Below are 18,573 nucleotides of genomic sequence, written 5' to 3' on the forward strand. Positions count from 1 at the left end.
GTCATCTCGTAAGGACCCGGGCACGGCCCTGTGGACCCTTCCACATGATTCGGAACCCACTTTTTATTGGCTTCCCATGCCTCTGGCCTTTCTTTCCCTGCCATCCTGACACTGATAGTTTGTCATAAAAAGGCCTCCGGTTGTGTTTATCTTTTCTAGGAAAAAAAAATTAAAACGCAAAAAAAAGACACATGTAATTATATATAGCTTACGTACATGCATAAATATGTATATATGTGCACATAAAATGTATATATTATACATAGATATGCATGCATGTATGCATCTGCATACATGTTTAAGTATCTACACATAAATGTCAGTATAATCTACATGTACACTTGAGGTATTTATAAAGTACTCATATATTCGCAAGAGATGCAGTATCTATTCTCGGCTGCTAATGAACACATTACAAATGAAAACTACTGCGTGAACTATGAATTGATTGATAACTTCAAAATAATCAAGACTTAGCCAGGCCCAGGAATACAACCCTATAATCCCAGCTACAAGTTCCAGCCCAGCCTGGGCAATTCTGTGAGACTGTCTCTATAAAGAAGAAGAAGAAGAAGAAAAAAAAATAACCACAGAACTGGGGCATGTAGCTCAGTAGTGGAGCACGTGCCGAGCCTGTGTGAGACCCAGGATTTAGTCCTTATCAACTCAGAAAAAGCTAGCCTAGGCCAAATTGCTTGCTGCTGCTTACAATTGCAGTTTTTGGTGTTAGTCAACCTCTGGGAGGTCAGGTTTGTGGAGTACAGGGAAGCTGAACAAGGGGACCCCCAGGAAGGCATGGCTCTCCTGGAGCAAGCCATTGCAGACAGGGACAGGGGCTCCAGTCCTTTTCTCAGACTTGGGAGAAGCAGACAGGCCCAGCTGTCAGTCTGACACTCCCCACCCTCACTGTCACTGCAGGGGACTGTCAGTGGGCCAAGGAAAGGCTCCAGACTCTGCCAGGAACCAAAGTGAGAAGCCTGGGGAAGGAAGGTGAGCCCTGAAGAATCAGGTTGTGCCCCTGTTGTTCACCATGGTAGGCCCCAGGCAGGTGGTCCTAAGTGACATCCACTGAGTTCCATTGTGGGGGTGTCAGATGGAGGTGAGGGCCTGTTCTGGCACAGAGTCAGAAGAAGGGACATGGCCCTAACAGTAGGGGACAAGGTGACTAAACCAAGGGGACTAAACCACCCCACTACCTTGGCCAGCTCTTCACCGGGTGGGGGTTCCGAATTCCAGGGAGCCTCTTTCACCGCAAGGGATGCTGGGAGTTAAAGCCATTGGCTGAGTGATCAGACAGGGCCAGGGCCCTGTGGGTGTCAAGGTGAGAGCTGGGTGCTCTGAGGAGGTCCCACCATAGAGAGTCAGATACTTCCTGGCAATGTTTTTTTTTTTTTTTAAGCCCTGCATCTTAGAGTGAGGGAAAGAATTCCAGGGAGAAAGGATCTGATGCAAGGGACCCTGGGAGTTATAGCCTTGGCCTGAGGCCTGCAGTGAGAGACAGGTTCTGGGAACCATTGGGGTCAAGGTGAGAGATGAGGGTGGACTGACAAGGCCACACCATAGAGTGTCACCAAGGTTCCAGGTGACAGGCCCCTCCTTAAACAGAAAGTGACCAAACCAGCCGGGTTCCTTACATGCGCAACCCTGGAGCTGGGGTGGTAGAATTCCAGGGGACCCCCTTCTGCCACAGGGGACCCTGGGAGTTTCACCCAGTGGCTTAGTTCAGCATGGAGGGTACAGGGCCTGGGAACCCTGAGAGACCATTTGAGAGCTTAGGGTAGATGGAGGAGGCCCCACCCCAGGAGGAGGCTCAGCAAAGCACCCAGGCTACCTCTGTGGCCAGCGCAGCTCCCTCTGGTGGGGGGCAGAATTGCAGGGCAGCCTGTTCCTTTGCAGAGGATCCCGTCAGTCCCACAAACTGACCTGAGGCCTGCACTGTAAGTAAGTACCAAGGTACAGTGGGTGACAAGTTGATAGCTGGCATGAATGGAGGAGGCCCCACCCCAGTTGGAGGGTCCCCAGACCCAGCAAGCTGCCTCTGTGCCCAGCCCTTTCCCCTGTGGGCTGAACTATTATGTTTAGTTTTCTCTTGGTACTGGGGATTGAACCCAGGGCACTTAAGCACTGAGCCACAATCCCAGCCCTCATTACTATTTTATTTTGAGGCAGGGTCTCCTTAAGTTGCTTCTGGCACCACCAAGTTGAAGAGGCTGGCTTTGAACTTGCGAACCTCCTGCCCTAGCCTCCAGAGCCCCTGGGATCATGGGAGAATTGCAGGCTTGCACCACCACCTCCTGCAAGGGGGCAGAATTCTAAGAATTCTCAGGGGAACATTTCCGCCACAGGTGACCCTGGGAGTTACACCCGGAAGCAAGAGCCAGGAGATACAGCTCAGCAGAGTGGATGGTTCCTGAGCTCTGGTGGTGATCAGGTGAGAGCTGAGGGTGGACTGTGGAGGCCCTAGGCCAGCAGGAGGGTCCCCAAACCGTGCAGATTGCCAGTGCAACCAGCCCTAGTCCCTGGGGAGGAGGGCGGAATTGCAGGGCGGCGCGTTCCGCCGCAAGGGACCCTGGGATTTGCAGCCCATGCTTGAGCCACGTGTTGCAGGCCCTGGAGCTCTGGACCAAGGAGACCCCTCCTCCAAGAGAAGTTCCCGAAACCCCGTGGGGCCCTGTGAGCAGCAAGCGCTTCACCTCGGGCGGGCAGAATTCCTAGGGCAGCGGGTCCTGCGCGGGCGCACTGGGAGTTACGCCCCATGCCAGGGCCACAGGGCTGGCTGGGGTCACTGGAGAGGACCGGGCCTGGGGTTGCTGGTGGTCCAGTGAGAGCAGGGGTGGGCTGAGCAGGAAGGTCCCCAAACCATCCAGGCTGCCTCAGTGCCCAGCCCTGCTGCCTGGGCTGGAGGCTGGAATTTTAGGGTGGCGCCTTCCTCTGCAGGGGAGTGAGTTACAGCTGGTGCTTGAGCCAGGTGGTACAGTTAACCTGAGTGGTGGACTTAGGAGACCACTCCCTAGGCTCCCTATGTGGTCAGGTCACCTTCGTTGGGGTGGCGGGGCAGTAGAATTACAGGGGTCCCCGTCTTCTGCACAAGACTCTGGGAGTTACATGGGATGCCAGAGCCCATGTGATGCAGGTCTTAAGAGACAATAGTTATGCTCTCTGTGTCCAGATGAGAGCTGTGAGAGGACAGAGGAAGCCCACCCCAGGAGGAGGGTCTCCAAACCATCCAGGCTGCCTCTGGCCAGCTGTCCTCCCTGGAGGTTGTGGGGGTTGGGGGGGGGGCGGTCCAACTTGTAGAGCAAAGCTTTGTGCTGCAGGGCATGCTTGAGCCAAGTGGTAGGGGTCCCTGGAGCTGTGGGCTGATGAGGCCCCTCCCTAAATTGAAAGTGTGCAAATCACACAGGCTCCCTCTTCCCCTCCCTGATCTGGGGGCGGGGCTAGCATTCCTGGGCACTCCTTCCCTGTAGGGACCCTGGGAGTGTCCCCCTTTTGCCAGAGCCACACAATTCATTGGTGCAGACAGGGCCTGGGGTATATGGGTGGTCAAGGTGAGGGCTGAGGTCTGACTGTCCTGGCCCAACCCTGGGAGGAAAGAATTGTAGAGCCACAGGTTCCATGGCACAAGACCCTGGGATTTTCGGTAAGTACATGGCTTAGGTCAGCAGGGAGCAGACAAGGTCTGGGAACCATCAAGGTCAAGGTGAGGGATGAAGGTGAAGTGAAAAGGTCCTGCACTAGGAGGAAGGTCCTGAACCATCTTGGCCAGCCCTGCTCCCTGTGGTGAGGGGAAGAATTGCAGAGTGAGGGCGAAGCCACAGGGGACCTTGGGGTTTACAACCCATGCTTGAAGCACTGGAACCCATCACTGCAGTAGTCCTGAGGAGGCCCCTGTTAAACACAAGGTGACCAAACCAGCCGGGTTCCTTACATGCGCAACCCTGGAGCTGGGGTGGTAGAATTCCAGGGGACCCCCTTCTGCCACAGGGGACCCTGGGAGTTTCACCCAGTGGCTTAGTTCAGCATGGAGGGTACAGGGTCTGGGAACCCTGAGAGACCATTTGAGAGCTTAGGGTAGATGGAGGAGGCCCCACCCCAGGAGGAGGCTCAGCAAAGCACCCAGGCTACCTCTGTGGCCAGCGCAGCTCCCTCTGGTGGGGGGCAGAATTGCAGGGCAGCCTGTTCCTTTGCAGAGGATCCCGTCAGTCCCACAAACTGACCTGAGGCCTGCACTGTAAGTAAGTACCAAGGTACAGTGGGTGACAAGTTGATAGCTGGCATGAATGGAGGAGGCCCCACCCCAGTTGGAGGGTCCCCAGACCCAGCAAGCTGCCTCTGTGCCCAGCCCTTTCCCCTGTGGGCTGAACTATTATGTTTAGTTTTCTCTTGGTACTGGGGATTGAACCCAGGGCACTTAAACCTTGAGCCACATTCCCAGCCCTTATCATTACTATTTTTTGAGGTTGGGTCTCTTTTTTAAGTTTCTTGTGGCCTTGCTAAGGAGTACTAGGGGACATGGGGGTGGCCCCAAAGAATCATGTCCCATCCCTGTTCTCTGCAATGAGAGGCCCCGTGTACTTGGCCCATTCTTACATTCACTGAGTTCTGCTTTGGGGGATTGGACAGAGGTTAGGACCTTGTTTTGATGCCCGTGCTCCAGATTGGTGGAGCATACAGGGCGCAGGCTGGGCTGGGGGTCAAGGTTTGGGCTGTGGGTGTAGCTGAGTGTTAAGAGACCTTGCCATTGCTTGCAAGAAAAAAGAAAAAGACAAAGTGAGATGTTTGGTATGAACTGAAAATGTCCCACTTAAAGTGTTAGCACAAAGATCTGGGCCTGGCGCAGACTTCACAGATCATTTCAGCCTTTTATTCAGAAACATGATTGCATCTCCCATATACCCACTTTCCTGGTGGAAAATGAGCCACTGGTCAAAGGAGGAGTTTGGGCTTATATAGGTTATACTGAGAGGTGATATTGTGACTGTGTCAGTTTGGGAAGACGGGAATTTGGGTTTGGGGCTTGGAGGTCGGTGGCCAGCACTTGGAGAGGATTTATGTTGGAAGAGATGAGTATTTCTCAGAGACTACCTTTCTAGGTTTGATGAAACACTTTCTCCCCACCAGTAGCCAGCATCTGAAGAGGATTTGTCTGTCTTGAAAGAGATGAAAGCTAGCAATGTATGGCTGTTTTTTTAACCCTTTCCCTGGCCACTCTATCTTGGCGTTTTTCATTTTCCATATCTAGCATAAAGCATATCCAAATGATCCATATCTGCACATCTGGAATCCCAGTTACTTGGGAGGCTCAGATTGGAGGATGGCAAGTTCAAAGCCACCCTGGGCAAGTTAGGCTCGCTCTCAAATTTTAAAAATAAAATGTAAAGGGCCAGAGGTGTTGCTCAGGGATAGAGTGCCTCTGAGTTCATTAAGCATACTTCCAAGAAAATTATCCTGATCTGCTGTGTGGTCAGCTCTGCAGCACATGGGTGCAGATGGTGGGTGTGAGCCCCTCTCAGTCATCTTCAAGGAATCCTTGGGCTCAGAGTCTTGGTCTCACTGAGCATGCTCAGGTCTGCAGAGGATGGGGATTCAGACTGTGCTTTCACTTCTGGGACAGGTTTACAGGCCTGTGATTTCTGACTTTGGCATCTGGGTTTGAGGGAGCTGAGGGACTCAGTAGAAGAAGGAGGGCCTGTTGGCAGTCAGGGTTAGAAATGAGGGAGGACTGAGTGGCCCAGGACACAGAATGGCTGGCACCCAGCCCTACCCCTGCTTTCAGACTGAGCCCGTCCTTCATTCTGACTCTGGAATCTGAGGGAGGAGGACTCAGTTCAGGAGAGGAGTGGGCTGCTGCCAGGAGTCAAGGGGAGGACTCGGGGAGGAAGGAGGGGGCCTTGTACTCCAGATCAAAGGGGGACCGCCACCCTGACATCAACCCTGGGAGGCCTGGGCACGGTGGCCAGAGGCAGTGCACCTCCCTTCTGCCTGACACACCTTCAGGGTGTCAGGGATGAGTGAGCATGATTGAAGTGTGTGTTCCCGGGTCAGCAGAGGGAGGAATCTCAGGGACTTCTGGAAAGACGAAATAAGAGCCCAGATTAAAGACATGGGAATGTTCACTGGAAGCCCAGGATAACTCCATGCAGGGCTGTTGGGAATGGTTGTACCCACCCCCCACTTCCTTCTCTGGGCCTTCAGGGAGATGGTGGCCTTGGCCTGCAAGATGCACCTACAGGTCAGCAGAGGGGAAAGGGCCCAGACCCTGTCAGGAGTGAATATGAGTACCTTGAGGACACTCCAGACAAAGGAGGCCCCTGGAACCTGCTGGTCTGTTAACCTGGGGAAACCCCATGCAGCCGTGTCCAAATGTGCTGTCCTCACTTCTGTCTCCTCCAAATCAGGGAGGTGAGGCCCTGGTGTGAGAGAGTTCATCAGGAGGGCAGAGGAGCCACAGCTGGTCAGCAGAGGGAGGATTCCAGCATCTGCCGGGAATCAAGGTGAGGAACTTTGGTGACAGGGACTGAATGCCATACCTCCCAAAGGAAGGGACCTCAGAGAGCCTGGCTTCCCTTGTAATCTACCCTGTGGGGCCCTATTCAGGGTCACTGGAAGTAACTCTGGCTCATTTCTGCCTCCTGGTTTGGCTGAGAGGTTTTATATGTGTAGGGACCTTGGTCCAAGAGGTGATGACAGGCCAGCAGGGGGAGCCACGTGTGGTTAGCACAGAGAGGAATCCTGGGACCTGCCAGACCCAAGGTATGGACCCTTCATAAGGACTGAAGGCATCCCCAGCTTTGAAACAAGGAACCCTACATAGTCTGCCTCTCCACTGTGGTCAGCCACGAGAGGCCCTAAGTGGTACTGTCACTTCTACCACTAAAATGGGGTGTGTTCATGGAGATGGAGCTTTGGTCTAAAGATGTCAATTTCTGTCAGGTGGTATGGCAGTAAGCAAGGGCAGGCATGGGCATGAGCAAGATGCATAAACTACAGGACTTGGGGAATTCCCCCAGCACCGAATCTAGGATCCATGGGGCGCAAGCCTGGCTGTCAGCTCTAGAGAGCCCCTGAAAGGGGTGATGGGTTGTGACATCTGCTCCCTTCTCCTGAGAGATCTAGGTCTCTCAGAAAGTTGAGGGTGGTGATGGGACAGTGTGGGTTCAGATGAGCACAGGGAACCCCATCTTATTATCACAGACAGGGGTGCCAGGGTCCCCCCAAAGGTTAAGGTGAGGACCCCAAGGGAACCCCCAGCACAGAGTAGATAGGTGCCCCTCAAAAATCTGCCCCGAGTCTGCCTTCAACCCAGGAAGCCCAGGCGGGGCTGTCAGGGTCCCTCTCTTCTTCAGTGTGTGTCATTGGTCTCAGGGAGGTGAAGGCTTGGTAAGAGGAGGCTGAGCTCACATCAGCACAGAGAGGGTCTCAGGCACAGTCAGGAGTCAAGGTGGGGACAAAGGGAACATCTACACGTGAACACACAAGACTCCAGTCTCCACGTGACCTTTCTTTCAGCCATGGGAAGAACCAGGACCACCATTCCATGGGCTTCCCCTTCCCCTCACTTTCTTTTCCAGAGTCTCTCAGAGATTGACTTTGCTTTAAGGAAGGTGGCCTCGGGTCATCAGAGAGAGAGAAACAAGTCTCACACCTTGATGTTCCTTACGGTTAGGACTGATCCAGCTTCTCCACGCCAGGACACATGGACCCCAATGAATTTGGCTAGCTAGTACCATCACCATAGGGCACTTGTGACCAGACGTGAGCCCCCTCACTGCTTTCCTTGTGGGGAGTATGGGGGATTGAACTCGGGGGCACTCAATGCTCAGAGCCACATCCCCACTCCTGTTTTGTATTTTATCAAGAGACCGGGTCTCCCTGAGTTACTTAGTGCCTCATTTTTGCTGAGGCTGGCTTGAACTTGCAATCCTCTTGTCTCCGACTCCCCATCCCCTGGGATTATAGGCACGTGCCACCACGCCCGGCCCCTCACTGCCTTTATTCTGTCTCACAGAAGTGGATGTTTGTTCAGAGTGTTCACCTCAGGTCAACACGAGCTTGACTCCAGGCTTTTCCAGGGGAATTTTGAGGGCACAGAGTGACCACTAATAAGACCATCCAACTCAGATTTGTGTGGGCCTCACCGAGACGGACCAGTCCCTCCTGTTATGGTTAGGGGTCCAGAGTTGTGCTTGCAGTCTTCACTCCAGTCACAGAGCAGATGAGGCCCAGGCAGAGCTGGGAGTCCTGGTGATGTGCATGCTGGGAGTGTATGCCAAGGGCCCAACTCAGCAGAACAGTGTACCTGGTCCACAGGCCTAGGTCAGCCCTGGGGCCTTGTGCTCTGCAAGCCAGCTTCACCTGAGAAGCCGTTTCGCTTCCTGCCTCGGTTTCTCAAGGAGTCAGGCCCACCAGAAGGACAGGAGCCTGAGTAGCCCTAGATCACCACCTTAACAGATGACTGGTTGGGCCCTTGTGAGCACTAAGAAGGGTGTGGTTCTCAGTTCACTGGATCCCTTTCTTTCCCAGGACTGATTGCCTGCCCACTGTCTTGCCTGCTGTGCCCAAGGAAAGCCATGTCATCTCACGGTCAGAAGCGCCAGCACCACAAGGACAAAGGAGAACCTAAGGCCCAAAGGGAGGCACCGAGCCTCAATGGTGTGCAGGTTCTCAGGCCTGAGGAGGAGGGGGCCTCCTCTGCCTGCATCTCCTCCAGGTCCACACCTACCCTTAGCAAGGTGCCTTGTCCTGAGCCACTGATTTGTGCACAGGTGCCTGAGAGATCTTCCGCTCTCTCTGTTGCCACGGCGCCCACTCCAGGCATCCCGTTCAGCCACCTCTCCAGCAGCCAAGAAGCAGAAGGTCCATTCTCCTGGAAGAACCTGAAAGACCGTAAGTCCTTGTTGGGAGACCCACTGGATGAGAAGATGGCTGACCTGGTGCAGTTCCTGCTTCTCAAGTATCGAATGAAGGAGCTGACCACCAAGGCCGAAATGCTGAGTAGCGTCATCAAAAATAACCAGGATGACTTCCCTGTGGTCTTCAGTGTGGCCTCTGAGTGCATGCACCTGGTCTTTGGTATTCATGTTGAGGAGGTGGACCCCTCCAACCACTCCTATGCTGTTGTTAATGCTTTGGGCCTCACCTATGATGGGATGCAGGGCGATGACCAGAGCATGCCCAAGACGGGCCTTCTGGTAATCATCCTGTGCATCATCTTCATGGTGGGGGACCGTGCCTGTGAGCAAGATGTCTGGGAAATGCTGAGTGTGATGGGGGTGTATCCTGAGAGGGAACACTTCATCTATGGGGAGCCTAGAAAGCTCATCACTGAAGATTTGGTGCAGGAACAGTACTTGGAGTATCGCCAGGTACCTGGTAGTGATCCTGCTTTCTATGAGTTCCTTTGGGGTCCAAGGGCACGTGCTGAAACCAGCAAGATGAAAGTCCTGGAGTACTGGGCCCAGGTCCATGGGAGTGAGCCTAGGTCCTACCCTTTCCTGTATGAAAAGGCTTTGAAAGATGAGGCAGAGTGTGCCAAAGTATCAAATGTAGCCAGGGCCACTAGAGTGCCCAGGGGACGGCCCAGGACCAGGAAACATGGCAGGGCCGCATCCCGAAGCTTCCACACCCCCATGTGAGATAGGGCCCATTTTTCAATCTGTGTTGGAAGAGAGAAGTCACCTTTCTAAGTAGTGAGGGGCCAGGGAAGGTGGAAGAGATCTTGCCGTCTAACATTTTGATGCTTCTGTATTTGTGCGACTTGGAAATTGAACTTTGTTTCCTATGGAATTTTTCAAATGTTCCTGTTGATTGAAAGTTTAATTTACTTCTGAATGGGATGTTATGAAGACCATACTCATTCATTTATTGCTGTGAACACAGTTTAGGATTTTGGTGTTTTGCTTTTTGTTTCATTAATTAGCATCTCATTCTTTCTTTATTTTTTGGACCTGAGCAAAGATCACATGGGAGTGTAAGAGATAATTTCTGGACGTGGAAAAGAACTTGGTCATGAAAAAGAATGAATAAATGATAGAGAAATCAAAGGTGAATGCTCGCCTTCCCTTATTACCTATCTTCCCTGTATCCTTAAGAAAGTTGGTGTGCACCTGGATTTGCTTGTGTGTATTGGAGAATGGAGGAGAAGCTATATGCTAATAAAAAGGCCCTCTCCTCACTGCCTCATTGATTCATGGAACAGTCGTGCAATTCTGCTCTTCTAAAAGAGAGAGAATGAGTAGTGGGAATAATCAGATAATAGGCTTAGCCAGACTGAATCCCATCTTTGAATGTTAATACAGCAACCATGTCAGGAAGACGGTGAGGTGTCCCCAGAGACCTAAGGAACATGTGAAGGAGGGTGAGCAGGTGGACCTCCAGTGTAGAGCAGCCGAGTGCCAATGTCCTGTGCCAGCCAAGGCAGTTTGCAGTTTGGGGCTTGGGGAAACTGCAGTGCCTTCTGCGGGGCTGGACTTGAAGGACACTGCATGGAGGCCAGGGCCAGACCTTTAGATGGTGTGTCTTAAGGCTGAGAGAATGGAAGACTACTCTGAGTCGTTCCCTTTGATGGTGAATGAAGCAGAACAGAATCTCCACCTGGGGCAGGTGTGAGAGGTGCTGTGTGGTTGGACACAACAGGAGAGCTTGGTGCTCAGTTACCATCAACTGCAAGGATCTGTAGAGAGAGAAGACTGAATGTCTCAAGAAGTGAGGCCTAGAAGTCCCTGGCCAGGACCTCCTCTGCTTGGTTGGGAGAGCCAGAGCTGACTCTGCAGTAAAGTGGTGTTTTAATTAGGGTACCAGTGTAATTCCACCCACTGTAATCAAGCAGTTGATTTTGCATGGCGATGGAATGAATGGAAATCGTGGTTTGGATGGAACAGAATCTGGGAGGGTAGGAGTGAGTCCTGACTCAAATCCTAAGATCCTCCCAGTGGGGAAGACTCCTCTACGCCCACATTTTGCAATCTGTTCACCCAGAGGAAATGTTTACTGAATTTGAGTCAGGGAGCTTCCGCTTTGGCTGATGGGGGATTCCATATCGAACTAAGCTGCATAATTTCCAATGTGTGTCGGTGACAACCAATGCCAAGGATGCCCCGGAGTGGTGGAGGCTGGGATCCAGGACTATTAGGAACTGCAGCTATCTGCCACTCACTACCGTTCCTTTCCAGGCCAGGCACCAGCCCAGGAGCTTTCCGTTCTGTACCCATGTCCCAAAAGTCCTACTGGACAGGTCTCATCAGTCTCCCTGGGCAGAAGAAGACCTGGAGGCTGACTGGTGGGCGACTTCTGACAGGAGAAGCTGGTTAGTGACGGGGCTGCAAAGAGACCCTTGGTCTGAATTCATCTTGAGCCCTCGATTTTCCCAGGACTCCCAGGCTGAGGGTGACCTTCTGACTTAGTAATAATTTCTCAGCACTGCAAAATGTCCCTCTGGTGACCCATAAGAAAGATCCTAGGGGAGGCCAAAATACTAAAAAGCAATCCTAGCACAAGCCTGTCTGAAATCTCAGTGACTTGCGGAGCTGAGGCAGGAGGATTGCAGTTCAAAGCCAGCCTCAGCAATTTATCGAAGCTCTAAGCAAGTTAGTGAGACCCTGTCTCAAAAAATAAAATAAAATAAAATGGGCTGGGGTTGTGGCTCCGTGGTTAAGCACCCCTGGGTTCAATCCTTGGTACCTAAATTAGTACATAAATGACAGCAATTCCAGAGAAGGTGGGGTTCTTTACAGTTGGTTCCTTGAGAGCTGATTGCCCAGTTCCAGTAGTTTCCCTCATTACAGTCACCATTTCCCTTGTTGTCCCCCATGTGCCCGTGTTTCAACTCTGGTACCTGGACTGCTACCCAGCCCTTCCCTGCTGCCTCCTCTGGAGCCTGTGTCATGTGACCCACAGCATTCTTACTGCCTGCAGAAGTCCCCTGGCTCTCCCACATCTCACCCCGACTCCTGTCTGATAGCCACAGGCCCTTGGTCAGAACAGTTGTCTAGGGACGGTGGTCTTAGACCTACCAGCTATCCCTACCAGGGTGTTAGCTTGTTCTTTGATTTCCCAGTGCACTTCACGTAGACTTTGACTTGGCCCATTATCCATTGGTCTTGGAGATATAACCCTGAGGGTGGAGGGAGGCCCTTGGAGGCCACTTGGATATTGGCAGTAGGATTTTAGTGAGCTTCTTGTTTGACACTTCTCTAGGAAGTGAACACAAACAGATGGGCTTCTTTAAGTGTTCAGTACCTAACATCTCCCTGAAAGTGCAGATCAGGAGCAAGCATCTAATGAATCTGAACTCTGGAGACCCTGGAATCCTCTTAGGAGCTGAAAGTGCTTCCTTGGTGGAGATGCTGGCTGAAATTTGTTCAATCCCTGGCACAGGGACTGAACCCAGGGCCTCACTCACACTAGCCAAGCACTGAGCTATATCCCTTGCCCTTGTCTGATTTTATTGTGAGACGGGGTCTCACTATTTCCCAGGCTGGCCTCAAACTCGCTGTCCTCCTTCCTCAGCCTCCCATGTCCCTAGGATTGTGGGTGTGTACCCCCCGTGCCCATCTGCTAGCTCAAAATTTATCACATATACACAAAGAGAAAGCAATTCACCATCTTTTTACCACCTGTCTGGCACTGGCTTCACAGGAAAATGCTGGCTTCAGTGTGACTAATGCACCTGTCCAGGTGTTCAGGCAAGAATGGCCATGTGGAGGGTGGCAGAGGCTCAGTGGTTAAGATTTTACCCTGAATCAAATGAAAGGGGTAACCCTCAGCCTACTGAGAGGATGGTATTGCAGAGGCAAATGCAGAAATGTGCTGTGAGGGTGAAGAAGGGGAACCCTATCTGGTAGCTTTGACGTGATCCTCTTCAATTCCATAGGATACTGTTGGACTGAAATCATCAGCCACAGCAGGCACCTAAAACTTCAAGGCAAATCTGGTCTTCTCAGAAACTGCTCCAAAAAATGAGTGTGGTGGCCTAACAAGGACAGTGTTTGCTCCTGGTTGAGCTCCAACTCTCTAACAGATTTGGGGAGAGAGTTCCAGTTCCCAGCCATATCTTCTCTCCTTCCTGGGCATGGGGCAACACTGCTGTCCACCTGCTCATAGATAAGAAGGGACACGTGACATTTCCTTGCCACTGAGACAAGAGTGACAGTGTCATTTGGTCATTTCCCCAGTCCAGTTCTTCACTTCCACCTCCCTCCCACCTGGCATTTGAGAGCCAGTATGCATTTCCATGCTTTCTTCCTCCTTTCAATAACAAAACAGAGGATGGAAGCATTCTGGACCCCTGGGTCACCTGAGAGCAGAGCTGGGGGTGCACGCCTATAATCCCAGTGACTCAGGAGGCTGAGGCAGGAGGATCAAGGGTTCAAACCCAGCCTCAGCAACTTAGTGAGGCCCTATGCAACTCAGTGAGACCTCGTCTCTAATAAAATATAAAAAAAGGGCTAGGGATGTGGTTTGGTGTTTAAGTACCCCTGGGTTCAATCCCTGGGACCAAAAAAAAAAAAAAAGAGAGAGAGAGAATTTTGTACACAAAACACAAACTTGTGTTTGGCCATTCAAGTTCTGAGTTTTGTCTGTGATATCAGCCAAAAGGTCTTCACTAATACGCAGCTGCTCACAAAGCTGAGTGCCCTCTGGGTAGAGAAGGGCATTCCCAGATGAGAGGACAGCATGGGCAGGGCAAGAGCAGGGAGCTCTCAGGGAGCTCAGAGGACAGTACTAGGGATCCAGCGGTACCCAGTCTGGCGCCTGGGGGCCTTAGGAGCACTGAAAGGGGCTTGTGCATGCTGAGGCCCAGAGACTGTCCGAGTGGTGGCTGAAGGTCTGGAGCTGAACCTGTGGGCCAGACTGCTGAGGGGAGTGCAGGGATGCTGGCCTTCTCCTAACGCTGCTCCTCAAGGAGCAGCCAGCACTGTGAGCGATTCCTCCTCAGGACTAAGAGGAGCCTGGTGTCTTGCACTGCTAATCCCAGCAGATACTTTGTGACTTAAAACAGGTGATGCTTACCTAAGGGTCCTACAGAAGCCACAGGACACCAGGGTGTCTACATGAAATCAATTAAACACTGGCTCTTTGTTGAAGGCCAGAGGTTTGGGTTCCCCAGTCCAGTTCTTCACTTGCACCTCCCTCCCACCCAAGGGCCCAATCCCTTTATGAGTCCTCAGCCAAGTCCTCCAGAAGCCAGCACTAGTATCTGGATGTTAAGTGTCCCCCAAGGGTCTGTGTGTCAAAGGCTCAGTCCCAGTGCAGCCCCGTTGGGAGGTCTTTGGGTCACTGAAGCATGGCCTGGAGGGGGACTGTGGGACCCTAGCCCATCATGTCTCTCATTCTGGGCTGGGGACATCAACGATTTGCTCCAACATATGCTCCTGGCATGATGTGCCGCCCTCAACAGAGGTCCAGAGACTTGGGTCCAAGGCCTGCAACTGGCAGAACCTGGGGCTAAGTGTGGGCTTTTCTCCTCATAGACTAGCCGCCTCGAGCATTTCACTGTCATAACACTAAGCTGACCACCACAGGCTGTAAGGATACCACAAAACATCATTCCTAGTCACGAGAATTTGCCTAAGAAAAGAGAAGTTGGCATTTAACGAAGGTCCTTGGCAGTTTAACTGAAAACCCCAGAAGCCTCCTTCACTGACACGACCCACCACCTCCATTTTATTGTACAGACGCTAAATGCACGTGCTAAGGTGTGAGTGACACTGAGTCCTTGGGTGAATGCTTTGTAAACTTGTTTGAAAGCATCTTCTCCATGGGAACTGAATCCAGACACAGGGACATGATGAAGCATTAGAGCCCATGGACTGAAAGGGCCCCTGGGTAGCATTTCCTTCCAACCCTCTTTGAGCTCTGCATATAAACAATGGGCTGAGCCTTGGACAGGACAAAGGGGACCACGTAGTGGGATGAGGACCCTAGTGCCTCTCAGCCTGGGGTAGGTGTCTTCCGCTGTAAACCCTTGCCCCCGGTACAGTGACTGTAAGGACAAACTGTCTCCCATGGATGTCCAAAACCAGTCTTGTATCCTCATCTGTCATGGAGGGTGACTTTGGGGGGTTTTAACTGCTACCCACACGCTCAGAGTGGTGTAATTTTCAAAAACACGTGGTCAGGTGCCTGTTTGGGATGGTTCTGTCATGTCTAGCTAAATGAGAAGCAACTTTCCTTAGGAACACCTGTGGACAAGGCCTCAAGATTGTGCACGTGTTGGGCAATGAGAAGGGCAGCGGGGGGAGCAGTGGAAACTAAGGGCAGTTTTGTCGTCATCTGCGGAGGGATGAGGCTTGGCAGTAAGCCGAGCTCGAGAGGAGCCTCCCAAGTTCAGCTGAGACGCTGCCCTTCAACCACACAACAGGGGGAAGGAACACGATCCTTCAACACTAGAGGCGCTCCCGCCCTGCTTGGCACTGCTCTACTCCTAGTTTGGGACAACCTGAAGTGGCAATGAAACACACTCCTTATTTGGGCCCATGGGAGAAGATCCTAGCAACCCACAGGTGCAGTTGGAAGATACCAAGTAGGGAGGAGATGGCGGGGGGAGGGGGGAGGAAGGCAGGGGGCTACCCACCAAAGGCTGGGCCACCGTACCTCGGAGGTATGGCCACCCAGCAGCCCACATGACCAGTGCTGGCTCAGTAATACCCAGGCTCAAACTAACTGGGGACTGGTCTTTGAGCAAATCAGAGAGGATTGCAACAGGCCTCCTCTATCTCTGGGAGTGGAGCGGCTATGGGGTCTTGGTTTCTCATCTCTTCTAGGGAGAGGCTGGCAGGTGACACAATGTGCCTGTCAGCATAAGGGAGACTTCTCTAGGAATGTGAACCACACCTTTGTACACTTTGAGCAAAGGGAAGCTGGGGCCCCCGCTGCCCCTCCCGTCCTCTACCCTCCACCAGCACTCCCCCTCCAGCCTGGCTTCCCGTCAGCTCTGTGACATCGCATGACAAATAAAGAGGACGGTGATGTCAGTGCCTAGTTGCCTTGCTACGAGGCTCTAGAACTTCTCGGACTGTATTTATAGAGCCTCTTCCCTGGACGAAGGCACTTTAGACTCGCTAGGACGTCTACACCAGTCTTGGGTAGGAAATGCTCCTGATAGTGTGGCACCATGGCCAGTGAGAGTGTCAAAGAGCACTCTGAAATCCAGGTGGCCTCGTTGGTCAGCGAAGAGCCAGCGAGCAAGCCCCTATCTCATCCTTCACCTGATCCCAAGGTGGATTCGGGACAGGGTTTGGACGGGTATGATGACCAAGCCCTGAGCCAAGATCCCGGCTCCCAAGAGAGCCAGCCACTGGAAGAACCGAGCCAGCCACCAGAAGGTCGGAGCCAGCCACCAGAAGGTCGAAGCCAGCCACCAGAAGAACCGAGCCAGTCACCAGAAGAACCGAGCCGGCCGGAGACCAGCGAGGAAGGCACTGAGAACCTTCTCGGGCTCTCCTTCCCCAGAAAGCTTTGGGCAATAGTGGAGGATGACACCTTCAAGTCTGTGTGCTGGGGTGGCGAAGGAGACATCGTGGTCATCGAGGCTGACCTTTTCCAGAGAGAGGTCCTTGGCCGGAGGGGCGCAGAGAGGATTTTTGAAACTGACAGTCTGAAGAATTTCATTCGCCAGCTGAACCTCTATGGATTCAGCAAGATCCGCCCAAAAGATGCATCAGCTTACTCTCAGGGGAAGAAGAGAATGATGGTAAAGTAGAAAGTACTCCTGTCACCCACTGTCCCTGTTTCTTGAATGCCTTCCTAGCGCCCCCAGATGAATTCCACTGCAAGGGCTCATTTCCAGGGATCACTGGTCTAGTGTGGTAGATCACCTATGGAAAGATGAACATTCAGCATTTCATGTTAAGCGACAACCCTTTAAAGATAATCTGAAGGCAAGAAAAAAAGGGCTGAGAGGCCAGTTACTGTCATGCATGTGTTTGACCCCCTTGACCTATGAATTTTCTTTAGTGAGGTCACGCAGGAAGGGCGGCCACACTGGCCGGGAACTTGAAAATGATTTCCTCCATTGCAAACCAAGTCCATTAGGATTCTGGGTGGGGGTGGGCGGAGCAAGGCACCCTTTACCCCAGGAAAGCTAAAACTTTTCCTTTTGTTTCAGATCTACCGCAACTCCAATTTCCAGAAAGACAAGCCAGGGCTCCTGGAAAACATCCGTAAAAAAGGAGAAGCAAGAAGCTCTGCTCAGCGTGGGACCTGCATACCAACGCCACTGAAGAACCCGGCTGCTGGGCGAGAGAGTGGCGCATCATCTGCCAAGAAAAAGAAGCTGGTCTGTACCAGATGCTCCCCAAGCTTCCACCATGAGGTCAAGGCAGAGCACGAGCTGCCCCAGAGGGAAGCCCTGGACCACCAGGCGCTCAGAGGCACACAGCCCTTCATGCCCTCTGGGCTGTGGGCGATGAGCAGTGTCTCTGAACAACCCCTGGAAAACCAGCTCCCGCAGGAGCCAAGCAGCCCTGATGGGGAGGGCACCTCTGAAGACGGCACACCTTCGTCCCAAGCTACTGCTGGAATGGAAGGCGAGGGGGAAGTGCCCAGAGGCCCCCAGGGTTACCCTGATTGTTGCTCAGTCATGTCTTTGTACAACACTTGTTACTCCATCCTGCTGGCCGCCCTCTCAGCCATGTCCCCAAGGGAGCCCCCAGAGGATGGTGAAGGTGAAGGTGAAGGCCAACGTGAGGGTGAGGAGGAGGTGCAGGAGGGCTCCTCAGATTACAAATGTGTATTCTGTGAGCAGTTCAAGGACAACACAGGTCCTTGAACTCAGCCCACGCACCAATGATAAAAGTCAACATTTTCTAATGTTGAACTCACTTTTGGTCTTGACAGAGGAAAACAAAACTCTGAAGGGGTAAATAAATGATGTAAAGAAGAGTCGTGAGTCCTGTTCTTGGTAAGCTCCCGTGCTACTCTTGCACAATGTGGTGGCTGGTGCTGCTTAGGTCCCCCTAACCCCGTTCCTTTGGAAGCAGCAGCTGTTCCACGCCCCCAGTGCAGGACCTGGCTGGGCAATGGTGAGTGTGAGCTCAGCAAGATCTGGTCCCTGAATGGCCCGCTGGTCAGAAGACAGAAGAGCCTGGCTCCTGACCTGGGAATCACCTCACACAACTCAGGTATCTCAACGCAGGAGATTCCTTCCTGACAGGGCAACCCCACCCCAGAGTTGCCAGGAAGTCTCCCAACACACAGTGGGCCTCTTTGCAGGCCTAAAATCAGGCTCCCATCTGGGAGGGGATGGACGGTACTATATCCTGCCTCACAAGAGTCAGGCCATGCCAGTCTCCATGAGGGTGGGGAGAGCCCCTGCCCCTGGTCCCCACAGATAACTACCACTAGAGACTGTGCTACAAAGTCAACAAAAGATTGCTACAAAATAAACAGCACACGTGTCTCTACAAAAGTCGACCTGACTCAATCACAGCAGTATTTAGGATCCTCTGCTTGGGAAGGAAGTAGCTGCATGACATCCATGCAGAACCCAGGGACACTTTTCCCACAGCGTGAGAATGACAAGAGGGAACAGATGGCTGCTCCAAGTCCAGTGTTCTCTTCACCTGGGATGCA

General features: G+C 52.5%; 2 protein-coding genes across 2 annotated transcripts; both read left to right on the top strand.

Annotated features, from left to right (window-relative positions):
• The first annotated feature begins 6,346 nt into the window (after window positions 1-6,346).
• LOC139703370 (melanoma-associated antigen 8-like) lies at window positions 6,347-10,156 on the top strand. The gene is made up of 2 exons (XM_071606868.1): window positions 6,347-6,494; window positions 8,524-10,156. Exon 2 carries the CDS (start codon window positions 8,571-8,573, stop codon window positions 9,633-9,635), a length of 1,065 nt encoding a protein of 354 aa, XP_071462969.1. The 5' UTR covers window positions 6,347-6,494; window positions 8,524-8,570; the 3' UTR covers window positions 9,636-10,156.
• Window positions 10,157-16,114: 5,958 nt separating this feature from the next.
• LOC139703172 (heat shock transcription factor, X-linked member 3-like) lies at window positions 16,115-17,770 on the top strand. The gene is made up of 2 exons (XM_071606102.1): window positions 16,115-16,693; window positions 17,108-17,770. The coding sequence occupies exons 1-2, from the start codon at window positions 16,115-16,117 to the stop codon at window positions 17,768-17,770; spliced, it is 1,242 nt and encodes a 413-aa protein (XP_071462203.1).
• The last annotated feature ends 803 nt before the right edge of the window (window positions 17,771-18,573 follow it).

This window comes from Marmota flaviventris, chromosome X (assembly GCF_047511675.1).
Source record: "Marmota flaviventris isolate mMarFla1 chromosome X, mMarFla1.hap1, whole genome shotgun sequence".
NCBI lineage: Eukaryota > Metazoa > Chordata > Mammalia > Rodentia > Sciuridae > Marmota > Marmota flaviventris.

Excerpts from the sequence above, each read along its gene's own strand:
- LOC139703370 (XM_071606868.1), top strand. The coding sequence starts at position 8,571 with ATGTCATCTCACGGTCAGAAGCGCCAGCACCACAAGGACAAAGGAGAA.
- LOC139703172 (XM_071606102.1), top strand. The coding sequence starts at position 16,115 with ATGGCCAGTGAGAGTGTCAAAGAGCACTCTGAAATCCAGGTGGCCTCG. Across the intron at positions 16,694-17,107 it reads AGGGGAAGAAGAGAATGATG|ATCTACCGCAACTCCAATTT; the intron begins GTAAAGTAGAAA and ends CTTTTGTTTCAG.